Source organism: Grammomys surdaster, unplaced genomic scaffold, assembly GCF_004785775.1.
Source record: "Grammomys surdaster isolate TR1022 unplaced genomic scaffold, NIH_TR_1.0 241, whole genome shotgun sequence".
NCBI classification, from domain to species: domain Eukaryota; kingdom Metazoa; phylum Chordata; class Mammalia; order Rodentia; family Muridae; genus Grammomys; species Grammomys surdaster.
This window is the reverse complement of record NW_021604686.1, coordinates 4,014,532-4,029,095: the sequence shown is the minus strand read 5'-3', so window position 1 is coordinate 4,029,095 and position 14,564 is coordinate 4,014,532. Positions and strand designations below refer to the sequence as shown.

At 42.9% G+C, this 14,564-nt stretch overlaps 1 protein-coding gene and 1 long non-coding RNA gene across 6 annotated transcripts in view; one reads left to right on the top strand and one right to left on the bottom strand.

Moving 5' to 3' along the window:
- Positions 1-1,757: 1,757 nt before the first annotated feature.
- LOC114626886 overlaps positions 1,758-14,564 on the top strand; it is a 20,017-nt gene continuing 7,210 nt past the window's right edge. Inside the window, exons 1-2 of the long non-coding RNA XR_003712311.1 lie at positions 1,758-1,768; positions 2,154-2,212. This is a non-coding gene — a long non-coding RNA (uncharacterized LOC114626886). The remainder of the gene's footprint in view (positions 1,769-2,153; positions 2,213-14,564) is intronic.
- Parp6 (poly(ADP-ribose) polymerase family member 6) overlaps positions 7,603-14,564 on the bottom strand; it is a 32,374-nt gene continuing 25,412 nt past the window's right edge. For 4 of the 5 annotated variants that reach the window (XR_003712307.1, XR_003712308.1, XR_003712309.1 and 1 more), the window contains 3 exons: positions 8,984-9,063; positions 8,546-8,609; positions 8,327-8,378 (listed from right to left, as the gene is read on the bottom strand). Coding sequence is in view for 1 of the 5 variants with exons in the window: in XM_028774429.1 (XP_028630262.1) it covers positions 7,863-7,965; positions 8,294-8,378; positions 8,546-8,609; positions 8,984-9,063 (332 nt within the window). In the remaining 4 variants the exon portion in view is untranslated. Of the gene's footprint in view, positions 7,966-8,293; positions 8,379-8,545; positions 8,610-8,983; positions 9,064-14,564 lie in introns of those variants that run through there. The other variant, XM_028774429.1, reaches the window with a different exon arrangement.

Here is a 14,564-nt window from a genome sequence, read left to right as displayed (position 1 = left end):
CCCCTCGCCCAATCCGGGCTGCTGGCCGCGGCGCCCCGCCTCTCACTGGCTCCCGCACCTCCCGAGAGAAGCGCAGGGTAGGCGGGACAAGCAGGTTGCCCTTTTGAGGAGGACTACCTTCCGTGGCGGAAGGACATCGCAGACCAAAATTGCGCATGGGTTATTCTGATGACCAATGGGGAAGTGGTGAGGAGGCAGGGCCCGCCCTCGGGGCCTCCGACATCACCACCCCTAGATCCCCGGGTGCCACCGCCACCTGTTGCTTTAGGACTTGAGTGGCTACATAATGTTCCCTTTTTGGCCTTCTGCCCAGGTCTCCCCATCTGCCCTGAACTACCAGGGCGGTGCCCAGATTTATAGGTCCCGGACATTCCTCCAGCCCCGCCCGGGGACTCTCCACCCTCCCGGCTCCCGCCCCGGTACACCCTCAGAGGCTGAGCGGAACGGGAAGCTGGGGTGATGCGAGCAAGAGAGTGGTGGAAGGTCTGAGCTGCCTCCTAGAGGGTTCCAGACTTAGAGAACTTAGTCTCCTTTTGGAACGTGAGCGCGACCTCCTAAAAAGGAGGGCCAGATTGGACCCATGTTAATACTTTGAGTAGGGTCTCGAATCCTGCATTTTTAAAATGCCTGGACGCAGCAAACCAATCCAAGGTAATTAGTGCAGAAGTGACCTTCACATGCCATTATCTATGCAGGAGTCAACACTGGTTTTTGACTCCGTCGTATATGTATTTAAATTTGTAGTACTGGAGCCTTCTTTAACAATTTTTTTCCCTACAAAGTATTTCCTAATTTCCCAACCGTTAACACTGGTCTTCATTCCGCAGAGTTTTGAAAGAAGATACAATGTTGCCACATTCTAAATGGGAAGAGTGTACCTTAAGTTTTTGGGGTTTTGTTTTTTCTTGGAAAAAGATGGGTGTGGCCAATTCAAGCAGACACTTCTTTGTAGCTGAATCACAGGCCTTCATTCCATTTTCTGTCAGTTTAGATTAGAGGGGAGGGTAACAACATAAACGCAATTTGTAGTGAAATAAAGTTTTTTAAGTTCTTCTGCAAGCCTTTTAATACTTACCTTTTGTGGTCCCCTTAGTTTAGGGAAGGAAGTAAATGCTTGGTTATTAAGGTGGAAAGAACATGAAGTTGAAAAAAAAAAACGGTTATATCTGTGGAGAGAATCAAATTCCTTTCTGCCACAGAAGGGGGTAGAAGAAATGACCTCTTTTTGCCCTGGACAAAAAAAACCAAAGAACCATAGTGTTCAACATGATCCTGAGTGGACAGTGATCTACTCATGTTGAGGTCCACTCTGCATACTGGGAGTCAAGCATAGTGGCTCACACCTGTAATCCCAACACACAAGAGGCCAAGTCAGGAGAAACAGCAGAGCCGAGGTCAGTCTGAGCTACACTGAGCTACACAGTGAGATCTAGGCCCTCCCAGGCTAGGGTTTCAGTTAGATTTATATTCATCCTCTTCCTCTCTCCTTCCTTCTCTCCCTCCCTCCTCTCCTCTCCTTTCTTCGCCTCTTTCACACACACACACACACACACACACACACACACACACAAATGCACACATGCATTCTACCACAAATCTAGGTGATCTTAAGTCTGTGATCTTGGCACTTAGGAGACTGAGGAAGAACTGAAGGTCAATCTGGATGTGGTCCCAAACTGATATGAATATCCATTAAACTGGAGATCTGGTGACAGCTGAGAACTGCTCTTCATCTACGGGTGGTTTCAATGGTCTGACAGTTACTACGGTACGTCTTGTTCACATTAGATGACAGAATGTGTCACAGTGACTTCCTAAAGGTACTACCTTGCTTCTGCTGAGAACCCGGCATGGTATAGAAGAGTACATAATCAGGTTGTGTCTTATCTTTGTTCTAGTTTAATCACTAGCCCTATGACTATACCTGTAATTTAGCATGTACAGTCTGTTAAAGTAACTTGAGGACAATCCCTATTTCACAGGGTGGAGTTAGATCAGTTAATTGTATGTGAATGAGTCCAACAGTGTCCAACAGGCACCTTCTTCCTTTGGTAACTGCAGTCTTAGAAGGCTTTCTGGCGACCAGAGCAAAACTGCTTTCTGAATTCAGATTTGCCTTCTCTGAGCCGTCCCTCTGAAAATTCAATCTGCAGCGTCTCCAAGGCTACAGGAAACCAGGATTGAAGGACACAGGCCTCTCACCCAGCCTGAAGTAAGCCCTTCCTTTGTGTTCACAGACTTGGTCAGGATGGGACAGTGAGGTGCTAGACTCACTCTCTGTACTGCAGATTTTTGGCCAAATGACCACAGAATTGGGTTTAATGGCTTAAGAGTTTTTAAAATTCAATCAGAGTTCTTGGGACAAGGTATGTTAAAAAGCTATACCTCAATACAGGATCTGCAAAATAAACTTTGGCCCTGCTGAAATGGTGAGATTATAAACTGGCCCATATATCATATGACCTCTTGGTCTCTGGAATTGGCAGGGTCATTTCTGAGGACAAGACAGACTGTTAGAGCAGCCCACGAGCTGGAGCATCAGGTGTAAAGTAGGACTTAATACTTCAGACCTACCTCCTCCTTCTAAAGCTGGGCCTATTGGACTTGTTTTTGAGATGGGGTTTCACTTTCTATAGAGCCCACTAGGATTGTGAATTTATACATTGTAGGTCCGAACCACCATGCCCATGTCTTTTTATCAAAACCATGCCTTTTTTTTTCTTATTTAGTTTTTATTCATAATCATAAACTTAACTTTGCAATCCAGCTAGACTTGAAGGGGAATGAGGAAAATAAAAACCATGCCTTCTTCAGATATCTAAACATTTCTTTCATCACAATGGTAGAGCAAAGTTTCCTTCAGACAAACTCTGGAAAGGAGAAACATGATGGATTTTTGGAGTTAAGGATAAAGAAAAAAGAGGCTGTCTCTGTGGGAAAGAGAGGGCTTTAAGGAGGAGAAAACATCTTAGCTATACATGGGAGGTCAGTTTAGGTCTGGAGGGCCCCTTCGAGGTCTTGTGCTCTCCTCCCTACATTTGTAGCTCAGACTCCTTAGTGTACAAATTGCAGAGTAAGTAGAACCTATATGGAGAAGTCCATGTGGGTATATAGGCTGTGACTTTCCATCTCAAAGAGAGGGATGGAAAGGGGAAGATCCTGACATAACAGCTGTGTGAAGAGGTTGAGGATGGGTTTCAATCAAGATTTGGAAGACTCAGGGTCATGAAGGGCAGGATGACATCCACCACTATGTCATCCAAGTAGTGAAGCCATGTGATCTATCAATAAAGTTCCCTTGCAGAAGAGACAGTCCTAAACTCAGTGCCTCAGAAACACTGAGACCAGTGGGCTTCCCTCTCTGTGACTTCATATCATCCTAAAGAACATGTATCCCCAGGTTTGCTGCTAAGTCAGGAACAACCAGACACCACAGACATATGAAAACTTTTACCTCAGAAACACCTATGTCTCAAGAAGAAATGAGCTTTATCCATGTGGAAGTACAGAATGATCGCTGTGACTACTGTTCATCATGAGACAGAATAATAATTATCTTTCCAGTAAGGGACTTTCAAAATGTTCAGTGAAAAAAAAACGCATATTAAATGGCTCTAATATTCTGCAGCTGGACGGTGTGACACCTCTAATCCCAGCACTCGGAAGGAGGCGGAGGCAGGTGAATCTCTGAGTTTGAGGCCAGCCTGGTCTGCAGAATGAGTTCTAGGACAGCCAGGGCTACACAGAGAAACATTGTCTCAAAAAACCAAACAATAAAAAATAAATATTCTGGAAAAAAAAACCCTCAAAGACGGAAGACAGGAAACAGTGGATCAAGTACACTCTTCCTAAGACGTGCTACCTTTTCCTTAGATGTGTTCTTCACATTATGTCTGCCTTTACAGACTGGCTGCCTGGTTCACTCATTGCAAGGACAACTAGAACTAAAGAGACTGCAAGTCTTCTCTTGTGCAGTTATTTCTTCAGAAAGGTTTAAGAGGGTGGCATCTCTGGCCCAATGGTGGTAACAGTGTGAGGTGGCCTGAATCTCAATTTGTGGAAAGTCCTATGCTCCAGAGGCTAGTTCTTTGTCTAAATGAGCTGAAGCCTACCTTTTTCTCATCCCTGGGGCTGGAGGGCCCCAGTGGAATTGTATCATCCACAAAACTTCCTCCTCATCACCTCTAAGAAGCCAAGATATCCCTAGATTTATCCAGAATTCTGTGAGCTGTAAGAGCCAGTAACGAATGACTCAGCAGCAGACTCTGCTGCTCCTTCCCAGCTAGAATTAAAGGCAGAAGGAAGCTCCTCCCCAACCGATGGCCACATCCTTACCGCAAACTGAGTCATAGCCACACCCAGCCTGGGTGGAAAACTACCAAGGGAAGGAAGGAAGGTGAAGTTCAAGGAGTTTTTGAGTTTTGACCCTGATATACTCTCTATTTAGCACTGAGGAAAACAGTTCCTTGTCCTGACTCTATCCCTAATCAGGCATGTGTGGGTCAAAGTGAGGCAAGATTGCTTACACCTAGATAAGTGAAAGGTGGGCTGTCACTGTGTGTGCAGGACTCTGCTCCCTTGAAGAATGGAGTCTTGTAGCTGACACCTGTCTTCATGAGCCCCAGCCCTTTCACCTTCTAAGTAGCCAGACCCCCAAGTCTCCCTCCATGGTTGTGAGCAGGTATCTCTAGAAAAACACCGGACCCTACCAAGCAATTTTCGTGGCAGTGAGGACATTCTCCTGTCAGATAAGGTTTTTCCTTCCTTATACTGCAGAGGAATGAACCAGACCTTTTATGTATTAAGCAGAGGTGTTACAGCCTAGCCACAGCCCCTGCTTTCAAAAGGCATTCTTGATTTTGGCTAGAATTTTTTAGTCTCATGTTTTGAGTTATTAGGCATTATGAACTTCTGAGGTCAGCTTTTCAGTAGGGAACTATATAAATATGTATGATTTCATTGATATAAAAGTGTTTATAAGTAGGAACATTTTCTTAATTTCTAACATTGCCAAAAATGTTTTATAACATGTGAGCAGCCACACACCTAAGGTCAGGTAGAGCACCAGCTGATTGAGAAGTTTTGAGTGCCCAGTGTGGGGGGGGCATGCCTTCAATCCCAGCACTCTGGAAGTAGAGGCAGGATTTCTGTGAGCTGATCTATAGAACAAGTTCCAGGCTGGCTAGGGATACAGAGTAAAACTCTTTCACAAGGGCAGCATATCAGATATGCTGCATATCATATATATACATTACAATTTATAACAGTAGCAAAATTAGTTATGAAGTAGCAACAAAAATAACTTCATGGTTGGGGGTCACCACAATATGAGGAACTGTATTAAGAGGTTGCCACATTAAGGTTGAGAACCATTGCTCTAGACACATTTAAGGTCTCTGAAGAAAATGTATCTTCCATCTTTGCTCTCAGCAGTAAATGAGGCTATAATCACAGAACCAGAAAAGGAATTTTGGGATCAGGTTACTATGATTAGCTGTGGATCATAGCAAATTACTTATCCTCTAAGATTATGTTCTCATCTGTAAAATGGGAATAATAGCACCTATTTCTGAGGCTTTTGTGAGAATTAGGGGTCAATATATGTAGCATGCTTGCAACAACATATATGTATATACTAACAGTAATATAAGATGTTATCAAAATATTAAGGTACTCTGCACACTACCTGGAAACTAATTTATAAGAACTAAAGTATGTTAGAAATCTGATACTGTATTATGAGTTATAAAGTCTTCCCAGGAAGATTTTCAGTTGCATGTGTCCACTGATAGTCATTGATTTGGTGAACCATTATTTCTGTTATTAGAAGAGTGTTAGAATATACTAGCAATTTCCTTTTTGAGATAGGATTTTTGGTTAGTTGCTCAGGTTAGTTTTGAAATCCTGGGCTTAACTGGTTCTCCTGCCTTGGCCCCCAGGGGATAAGCGGAGACTGTAGGTGAACCCTACCACACTCATTTATAATGTACTAGTCATAAGGGCTTGGGAAGACAATGAAGAAAGTTCTTTAGGAAGGATCTTTAAGAGTGGTATTAACTTGTTCAAAATGTCAGGAAGCACAGACAAGTAAGATACCTAGATAAAAAGGTGCTGTGGAATACGATGAAAGTCACAGAAGACAATAACTAGTCTATTGAAAGCAAGAGCTATAGTAGAACTTGAAATCGTTTTCACTGGAAAGCTGGGCTTTTGTCAGGCATGGTGTTGTGCCCACCTTTACTCCCAGCACTTGGGAGGCAGAGGTAGGCAGATCTCTGTGAATACAAAGACAGCCTAGTCTATAAAGTGAGTTCCTGGACAACCAGGGCTGCTGTACAGGGAAACCCTGGCTTGAAAAACTATTTTTAAAAAAAAAAAGAAAGAGAGAAAAAAAGAGAAAGAAACAAACAAAGAAACAAAACCAATAAAGCTCCTTTTGAAGGAGCTTTGTGGTATTTTCTATATTTACATCTGGTTTTAATATTTCATAAAATATTTGGAAATGTTCAACACATCTCAACTGTGCTTAGAATTAAAAAAGGGAACTGGGCATGGTAGCAACACCTTTAATCCCAGGACTTGAGAGACCATGGCAGGTGGTTCTGTCTGAGTTCTAGGCCAGCTTGGTTTATACATAGTGAGTTGTGTAGGCCAGCCAGGGCTACAGAGTTGAGAACCTGTCTTAAAAATTAACTAAGAGTTTTTGGGCATATGGAACAAGTCTGAAAGGCCAGAAGCTTCCTTAATCAAACAAACCAAATCTTCCGTGGCTAGCCATTGTTAATAAGAAAGGCAGTGGTTTCAGGACACCTACCTGTTTAGGGAATTCCAACTTCTTCCTGGTGAATTCTCACTCCAAACCCTGACAGCCCAAGGCCCCCTTAGAGCCTCATGCACACTAAGCGAGCATTTTACTTCAGACCTATACCCACAGGCTATAGGCCTTTTTAAAGGACTTCCGGCTAGAGAACTCGTCTTTCTCTCACCTGCCAACTTATCCCTTCAGCTCACTTGTCCGACTAAAGGCCAGGGAGGGGGAAAAGGGCCTAGCTTCTGAGATACAGAGCAAGCATGGCTGACAGGCTGGCTTTGTGAAGAAAGCAGCTGGTCCTGAAGGTTTAAAAAAAAAATCCAAGTGGCTCTGGCTTCAAAGGCCCACTTAAATCTTGTAACCTTCATCAGTTGCATTCTTACCCTGTCTGTTTCATCTACATAACTGATAAACTTTACCTCAATATTTTGATTAAAAATACTAACATATCAGGGCTTGAGAGGGGGCTCAGCAGTTAAAGAGCACTGGCTGCTCTTCCAGAGGACCTGAGTTCAATTCCTCAGCAACCACATGGTGGCTCACAGCCATCTGTAATGGGATCCGATGCCCTCTTCTGGTGTCTGAAGACAGCTACAGTGTACTCATATACATAAAATAAATGATTCTTTAAATATCTGTAGAATACAAAACTATAAACAAACAACGCATCTTTTACTTCATGAAACACAAACAGTCCCAACCTTCAGGATATTCCTCTCTCAGAACAAAAACCCTTACCTAGGACCTCGGTTAGGTGCTGGGCCGAGGCTAGTCAGACCACAGTGATCATATCCAGTCCACAGCACCTTCCATTTTATTGTTTTATTTACAAACAGGGTGAAGTCAATTGGGCAAATCAGGGGTGGGAGTCAGTCAGGGCCGTCCAAATGTGGAGCAGTTCCTGGATCAATCTCCACCACGAAGGCCACCTCTTTCTTCTGTCCTTTTCTTGCCCCTTGAACTTCTCAGGGCAGCCTCACTTGCTGCTCCTGAGCTCCTTTACAAGGGCAGATGGATCCTGGGGAACAGGGTGGTACGAGGGCTGGGCCCCTCAGTTTGTGTAAACCTGAGTTCCGATCACACGCATGATTTCCTTCTGTATTTTGGGGTCCTGAGTATTAATGTTGGCATCGCCCACCTGCCCATCCTCATATCTGCCAAAGACAGGGTAATACGTGTAAGCAGAAGGGGAAGCACAATACCAAAAATAAAGTCTACCAGAGGAAATGTATTTCAAGACATGACCATTTCATCTAAAGTCAAAGATTGTGTCACTGCTCTTCAGGATAAAGGGATCAGCTTAGCAGTATTGCTCTACCCAGGCCCCAAATAATCTACCCTTATCCCTAAGGAAAAGTCCCAGTGCCTAAATTAGACAGCAAGGGACAGGACTCAGACAACAAAAGAGGACACCCTCAACAGTCACACACCGCCCACCGCCCTCACTCGTTAAGGAATTTCAAGGGCTCCTTTTGGACTCACACAAAGAAGAACCTTGTGCAGACATGGTCAGACACAGGGCACACCCAAATGTTCCCATGCTTCTGGAGGTCCTTAGATGTAATCACTGGGAGAAAAGGAGCCAGAAGTCACAGATGTAAAGTTAAGACAGTCCAGGTATGGAAGAAGGACATGGTGTTTCAACATAATTTTTGGCTGATTCATGTGCCAAAGGGGCACATGAGAAGTAAAGGCTAGGGTTCCAGAACGACATGAACGAGGTGAGCCGCATACCTTCACAAAGTGCTATACAGTTTAGATTCCGACTCTGCAGGAACCGTGACTGAATGGATCGGGTCTGAGATGAAAAGAAGCAAAGGAGAGCAGAGCAAGGTAAAATGTTCAAGTTTGCTCTCAAAATGGTTGCTTAGTTACTGATGATGGGATGACAGGGAGAGGAACTCGGTTTCCTGAGCTCCCAGCCACCCTCCAACCGTGTGCTTACATATAATCACCTAATGGTCCACAGCTTTCATGTTCATCTTTTCATTTAAAAACCTATCTTTGCTTTCATACATACAACAGAGATAACATGACTAAAGTGACATCTTTATAGCATATTAATGCCTTTACATGACCTACAATGACCCCAACTCTACTGTTCTCCCAGCCATTAGGCTCAGCAGGATGCAGGGGAAGATCCCTAACGCAGGCAGAGCCAACAGACGGTACCTGGGGGATGGTGTTCATCCTGTTGTACCTTTGGACCAGCTCGTCCTTGGAAGGCATCCTGTGCTGTCCTTTGCCCATTCCTGTCACAGAACAACAAACTCAGTTAATTCGCCCATTTCTTAAATATTACTGACATACTTACTATATATATATATGCCAGAACCAGCCTAAGACACTTGGTGACACAGTGGTGAATAAAACAATTTTTCCACATGGAATTTAGTCTGGTGGAGACTGCAGGCAAGGAATAAGTAATTACAGCACAGGAAGGTGAGGGCTGTGATAGCTTTTAGAGCACTGTGTGAACCCTATTGTTAGTATTCTGTCTAAACTCCACCTCCACAGTTATCTGGCAACACCCAGGTATGCTCCTCCCCACAGTTACCTGGCAACAGCCAGGTAGGCCTGCCCACTATAAAAGGGGCTGCTTGCCTCCTCCTCTCTCTTACTCTCTTAGTCTCTTGCCTCTAGCTTCTCCTCGCCCTTCCTCCCTTCCCTTCCCCCTCTCTCCACATGGTCATGGCTGGCCTCCACTTTTCTCCTCTCTCTCTCCTCTTTCTCCACCAACTTCTCCCGTTTGTCTCCCCACCTTTGCCCTCTGCCCCAAATAAACCCTCTCCCCTTTGGAACCGTTTGGTCTGGTGTTGTCTGTTCCAAGCTGCGCGCCGAAGTCTGACACCTCTGAAGGGGAACTAGCCTAACCCAGAGTTTGAAAATGTCCTGATGCAGTAAGGAAGAGTTAGTATAAAGACAGACAGAGCCACAGGACTTAATTTGCACACAGTATAATGCATATTGGGAAAATGGGGAAATGATGTAGCAGATGTGAGAGCTTCTGGGGCCCCTTGGCAGGAATCTGACATTGTGCCAGGACAGGGAAGTAAGTAAGCTCAGGCAGGAATCTGATTTTAAGCTGGAACAAAGAGGTAGGCTTCAGGCAAGAGTATGACCTTGGGCTAGGACTGGGAAGGAGGTTCAGATATCTTGGTCATCCTGATAAGTCCTTGGAAACAGTGATCATGGGACTTGCTTGTTCCTTGACTATTTGTGTTCATTGTCTTGCTTGTTCCTTAACCTAGAACTGACCTTATTACTTACATATAATTAAAATGGTATAAAAGCAGATTAGGAAAATATAAACCCGCCTCAGCCTCAACACTGGCTGGGGTCGTGCTACAGTGTTGTCTAATAGCCTTTTTCTTTAATCCTCACTCCTGCCCTGGAGAACCTGTTGACTGACTGAGCTGGCTTGGTCAAACAGATGCTGACTAGGGTCAGATCAAGCAGGGTTTTTGGGCTGTTAAAGCAACTAGGGTTTATTCACTAAAAATTCCAGGGAACCACTAAAGGGTTCTGTTACACCAAATAACAGGACTCAGGAAAGAGGGGCCTATCGGAGGAGGATACCTCAGGATCAAATGATAAGCCGAAGATGTGAGTTAAGAGAAAGCAAGTAGAAGTTCAATATGCTGTGGTTTTAAAGTTACACAAAAGACAAGCCATTCAGGGAAAAAGGAAAAAGCAGAGTCCTTCCGTGTGGATTCCACATAGATGTTTACAATGACAACCTCCTAGAAGAATCGTACCTTTAAAAAAGTATCAACTCCCTCTCACTTCTACATTATTCTAATACATAAATTCTCTACCATTTTTCTTTGTTGAGACAAGGTTTCTCTGTATAGCAGCCCTGGCTGTCCAAGAACACACTCTGTAGACCAGGCTGGCCTCGAACTCACAGAGATCCACCTGTCTCTGCCTCCCAAGTGCTGGGATTAAAGGCATATGCCACCATGCCTGGCTTTTTTATAATAAAATTTTCTCCACCAGTCTTAGTAACTACAGAAGAAATCTTGTTTATAGAGACTGAAACCAGAGTTCTTACTTAGGTATCAAACAGTACTTGTATGCCCCTACTCCCAACTCTTTTTTGGCCTAAGGACAGGATTTCAGTCTGTTTCCAGGCTTATAAGTACAGCCTTACCAGTTAGGGGGGTACGTAACCAAAGAGATGGGATAACCATGAGATCGATGATGTCATCATTACAAGTGATACACAGAGTTCCAGCCTCACCAGTCTACTTCATCACAACTTCATTCTGATTTAATTCTTGGTTTTGCCACTGGCTTTTTATTTCAAAAGTTTAAACTTGGGGGCTGGAGAGATGGCTCAGCAGTTAAGATCACTGACTGCTCTTTTAGAGGTCATGAGTTCAATTCCCACCAACCACATGATGGCTCACAACCATCTGTAATGGGATATGATGCCTTCTTCTGGTGTGTCTAAATATAGCAACTATATATATACATATATATACATATATACACATATATATACATTATATATAATTTATATATATGTATATATATATATTATATATATAATATATATAATTTTTAAAAGTTTAAACTTAATTTTATTTATTAGTAGGTGTATATAATGTGAGTGCAGATGCATAGGGAGGTTAAAAGACAACTTTTTGGGTTTTGTTGTTTTGTTTTTATTTTGTTTAGGTTTTGGTTGTCCAGTCTTGGCTAACCTAGAATTCACTATGTAGATCAAGCCGGCCTCTAACTCATAGAGATCACCTGCGTCTTCACGTGCTTGGATTGGCGCTGATTACAGTAAGCTCATGAGGCTTGGGTATCAAGCACTTTTACCAGTTGGACTATCTTAGCAGCTTACTCTTGGTTTTATAAGTGGTATGGAGGTAGGAGATAGTAACCACCGGACTACAGTTCTTCACTGAGCAGACTGTCAACTCAACACACACTTATTTTTTTTTTTTTTTGTCAATCTCATGACAAATCCATGGCCTGACAAAACTCAGCCTGAACTGCCAATCCCTTCCTCCTATAGGACAGAAACCCTTTACTTCCACCTGTTCCACCATCCTTAACAAGGCTCGACTCTGCATCCAAATATCATGACCTCAGCCCAGAGTATGTCACTGCAAAATTCTGTTTTTTAATTTTTATATTTATTTATTTATTTATTTATTTATTTATTTATTTATTGGTTTTGTTCGAGACAGGGTTTCTCTGTATAGCCCTGGCTGTCCTGGAACTCACTCTGTAGACCAGGCTGGCCTCGAACTCAGAACTCTGCCTCTGCATCCCAGGTGCTGGAATTAAAGGCGTGTGCCACCACCGCCCGGCTTCACTGCAAAATTCTAAGAGAAATTCCCATTCAGGTTCTACTCCAGAAAAAGGAGGCAGAAGAAAAAAAGAATAATTTTATTTCTTTGGTGAGTCTTAGAGATTGCACTTCAAGTAACTGAAATCTATTCTGCCTCAAACCTGTGGCACTGTCCTATTCATACTGGCCCAATGATTATTCTATTCTTGTCCTGGGACTAATAATCTCTGGACACTTTGTGTCCAGAATGAATCTCTAAACAGAACTAAACAAAGGAAATTTCCAAATCCACTCTCTGTCCCTAATCTCTTCTGATACTAATGGCCAAGTTATCAGCAGTGCCACTGGTCGAACGCATGCTCTCCGTTCATCCCGATCCCCATCTGGGAAGCACACCCAATGCTGCCAATCCAAGGTGCCTGAGGAAAAAAACCAGAAAACCAGAGCAGACCAAGGAGAAGAGAACATACCACAGAGCTGGTCAAATTCCAGAGTAAGAGTAGTGTAAGTGGGACACTTGTGTACATCACCCAATGTTGCAGAGATTCCTACTCATCTTCTGGGACCCAGAGGCACGGTCATTCAAACAAAGCCTCCCCCTGTCAGTCCAATACAATAGTGAGAACAGTGGCCTACCAGTCAGGAGACTTGGATTCCGTCTCATCTCTGCTACTCAAAGCTGTATGACTCAGAAAGTGTTTGCTTTTCTAGATATCGCTTTCTTTCCTTATCTATAAAATAATAAGGAATTGGACTAGATGATCAATAACTCCAACAGCAAATTCCTATAGAAATCCTTTGGTAAACGATAGGTAATAAAACAACAAAAACAAAACAAACAAACAAAGAAATCCTTTGGTAGTCTGGATCTAATCTTATTGATAATTCCAAGAGTAAAATCTATGGTTTGAAAGGGCAGTGTGATATGACACTTTAATGTAATTGGTAAAGTGTAAGGAATGACAAGAAATCTATAAAGATTCCAGCTCTATCTGGTAACTGAAGGTATTCAAGCACCCATTGAACTGAAGAAAATAAAAGAAAGATAAAAAAGAGATGAGAAAAAGGGAGAGAACACAGGCACTAAAAGCCAGGAAAATCTGATTACTTAAAAAATAAGAAATTAATCAGAGGAATGCTCAGGCTGGAAAAAAGACAAACCCTGAAAATTCTGACAAAGAAGACAGAACGACTAATTCACTCCCTCTCCCGTTTAGACTCTGAAGCACAGCATAGGACTGGCTCACACATGAGGATGCACTGAGCACTTACACTGTGGAGATCAACCATGCTACTTCAAGACGCTGACTCTAATCAACAACACATCTCAGAGGAACTGTTGCCCTGAAACTTACTAACATTCCTTCTGTGGCACTGAGAACTGAAGCTAGAGCCCAACACATGCTGGGCAAGTGTTCTACCATGAATGACACGCCCAGCCCAGGGTTTGAACTCTTTCATATTTTCATTTTTATCTAATTTTATCATACATATCCCTGTTAAGTTTGATTTTGTCTGCCTTTGAGCAATTACACATTACACACAGCCTTCTGGGACTCGCCTATTTTGTTAATATTTACTTATTTATTGTACATGTGAATCCACGTGCACACGTGCCATAGTGCATGTGTGGAGGTCATTCTTAACAATTCCACCATGTTGAGGCAGGGTCTCTGTTGCCATTTCTGCTGTGGTCAGCACTGAAGCTCTCAGGTGATTCTCCTGCTTCTGTCACCTATCTCTCTACAGTAGTGCTGGGATAACAGATATTTACCAACAAATCTAACTTGTTATGTGAGTTCTAGGTACTAAACCTGGGTCATTAGACTTGTACGGCTGGCACTTTTACCTACTGAGTCAACTCTTCAGCCTGACTTGCCTATTTTTAATCAACATTACTAAGAATGTCTACGTTATTACATGCTACTGATGTCCTTCATTTTCATTGCTCAATAATTATGTGATTATATCAAATAATTTGTCTCTTATTCCCATGATGACGATCTGAGCTATTTCCAAGGTCTATTACTGCAAACAATCTTGTGAGCATTCCTGTCTTTGAGCTTGCATATACAGGAAGGAAAATGCTCGGTCAAAGAGATAGACTATGTTGCTTTATAAACTAAAGTCAAATTGATTTTCTGGTCCAGCAAGATGGCTCAGTGGGTAAAAGCACTTCCTTGTAAGTAAGCTTCATGACCTAAGTTGGACCTCTAGAACCCTCAGTAAAAGAAGACTGACTCCAGCAAGCCATCCTTCTGAAAGCACAAATATGTGTGTACACACATACACATGTCCTTTAGTATAACTGGGTATTATCAGGTTTCTTACTTTGTTGACCCACATGGGTACTAACTAGCAAGTCCTTTAGTATAACTGGGTATTATCAGGTTTCTTCCTTTGTTGGCCCACATGGGTACTGACTAGCAAGTCCTTTAGTATAAC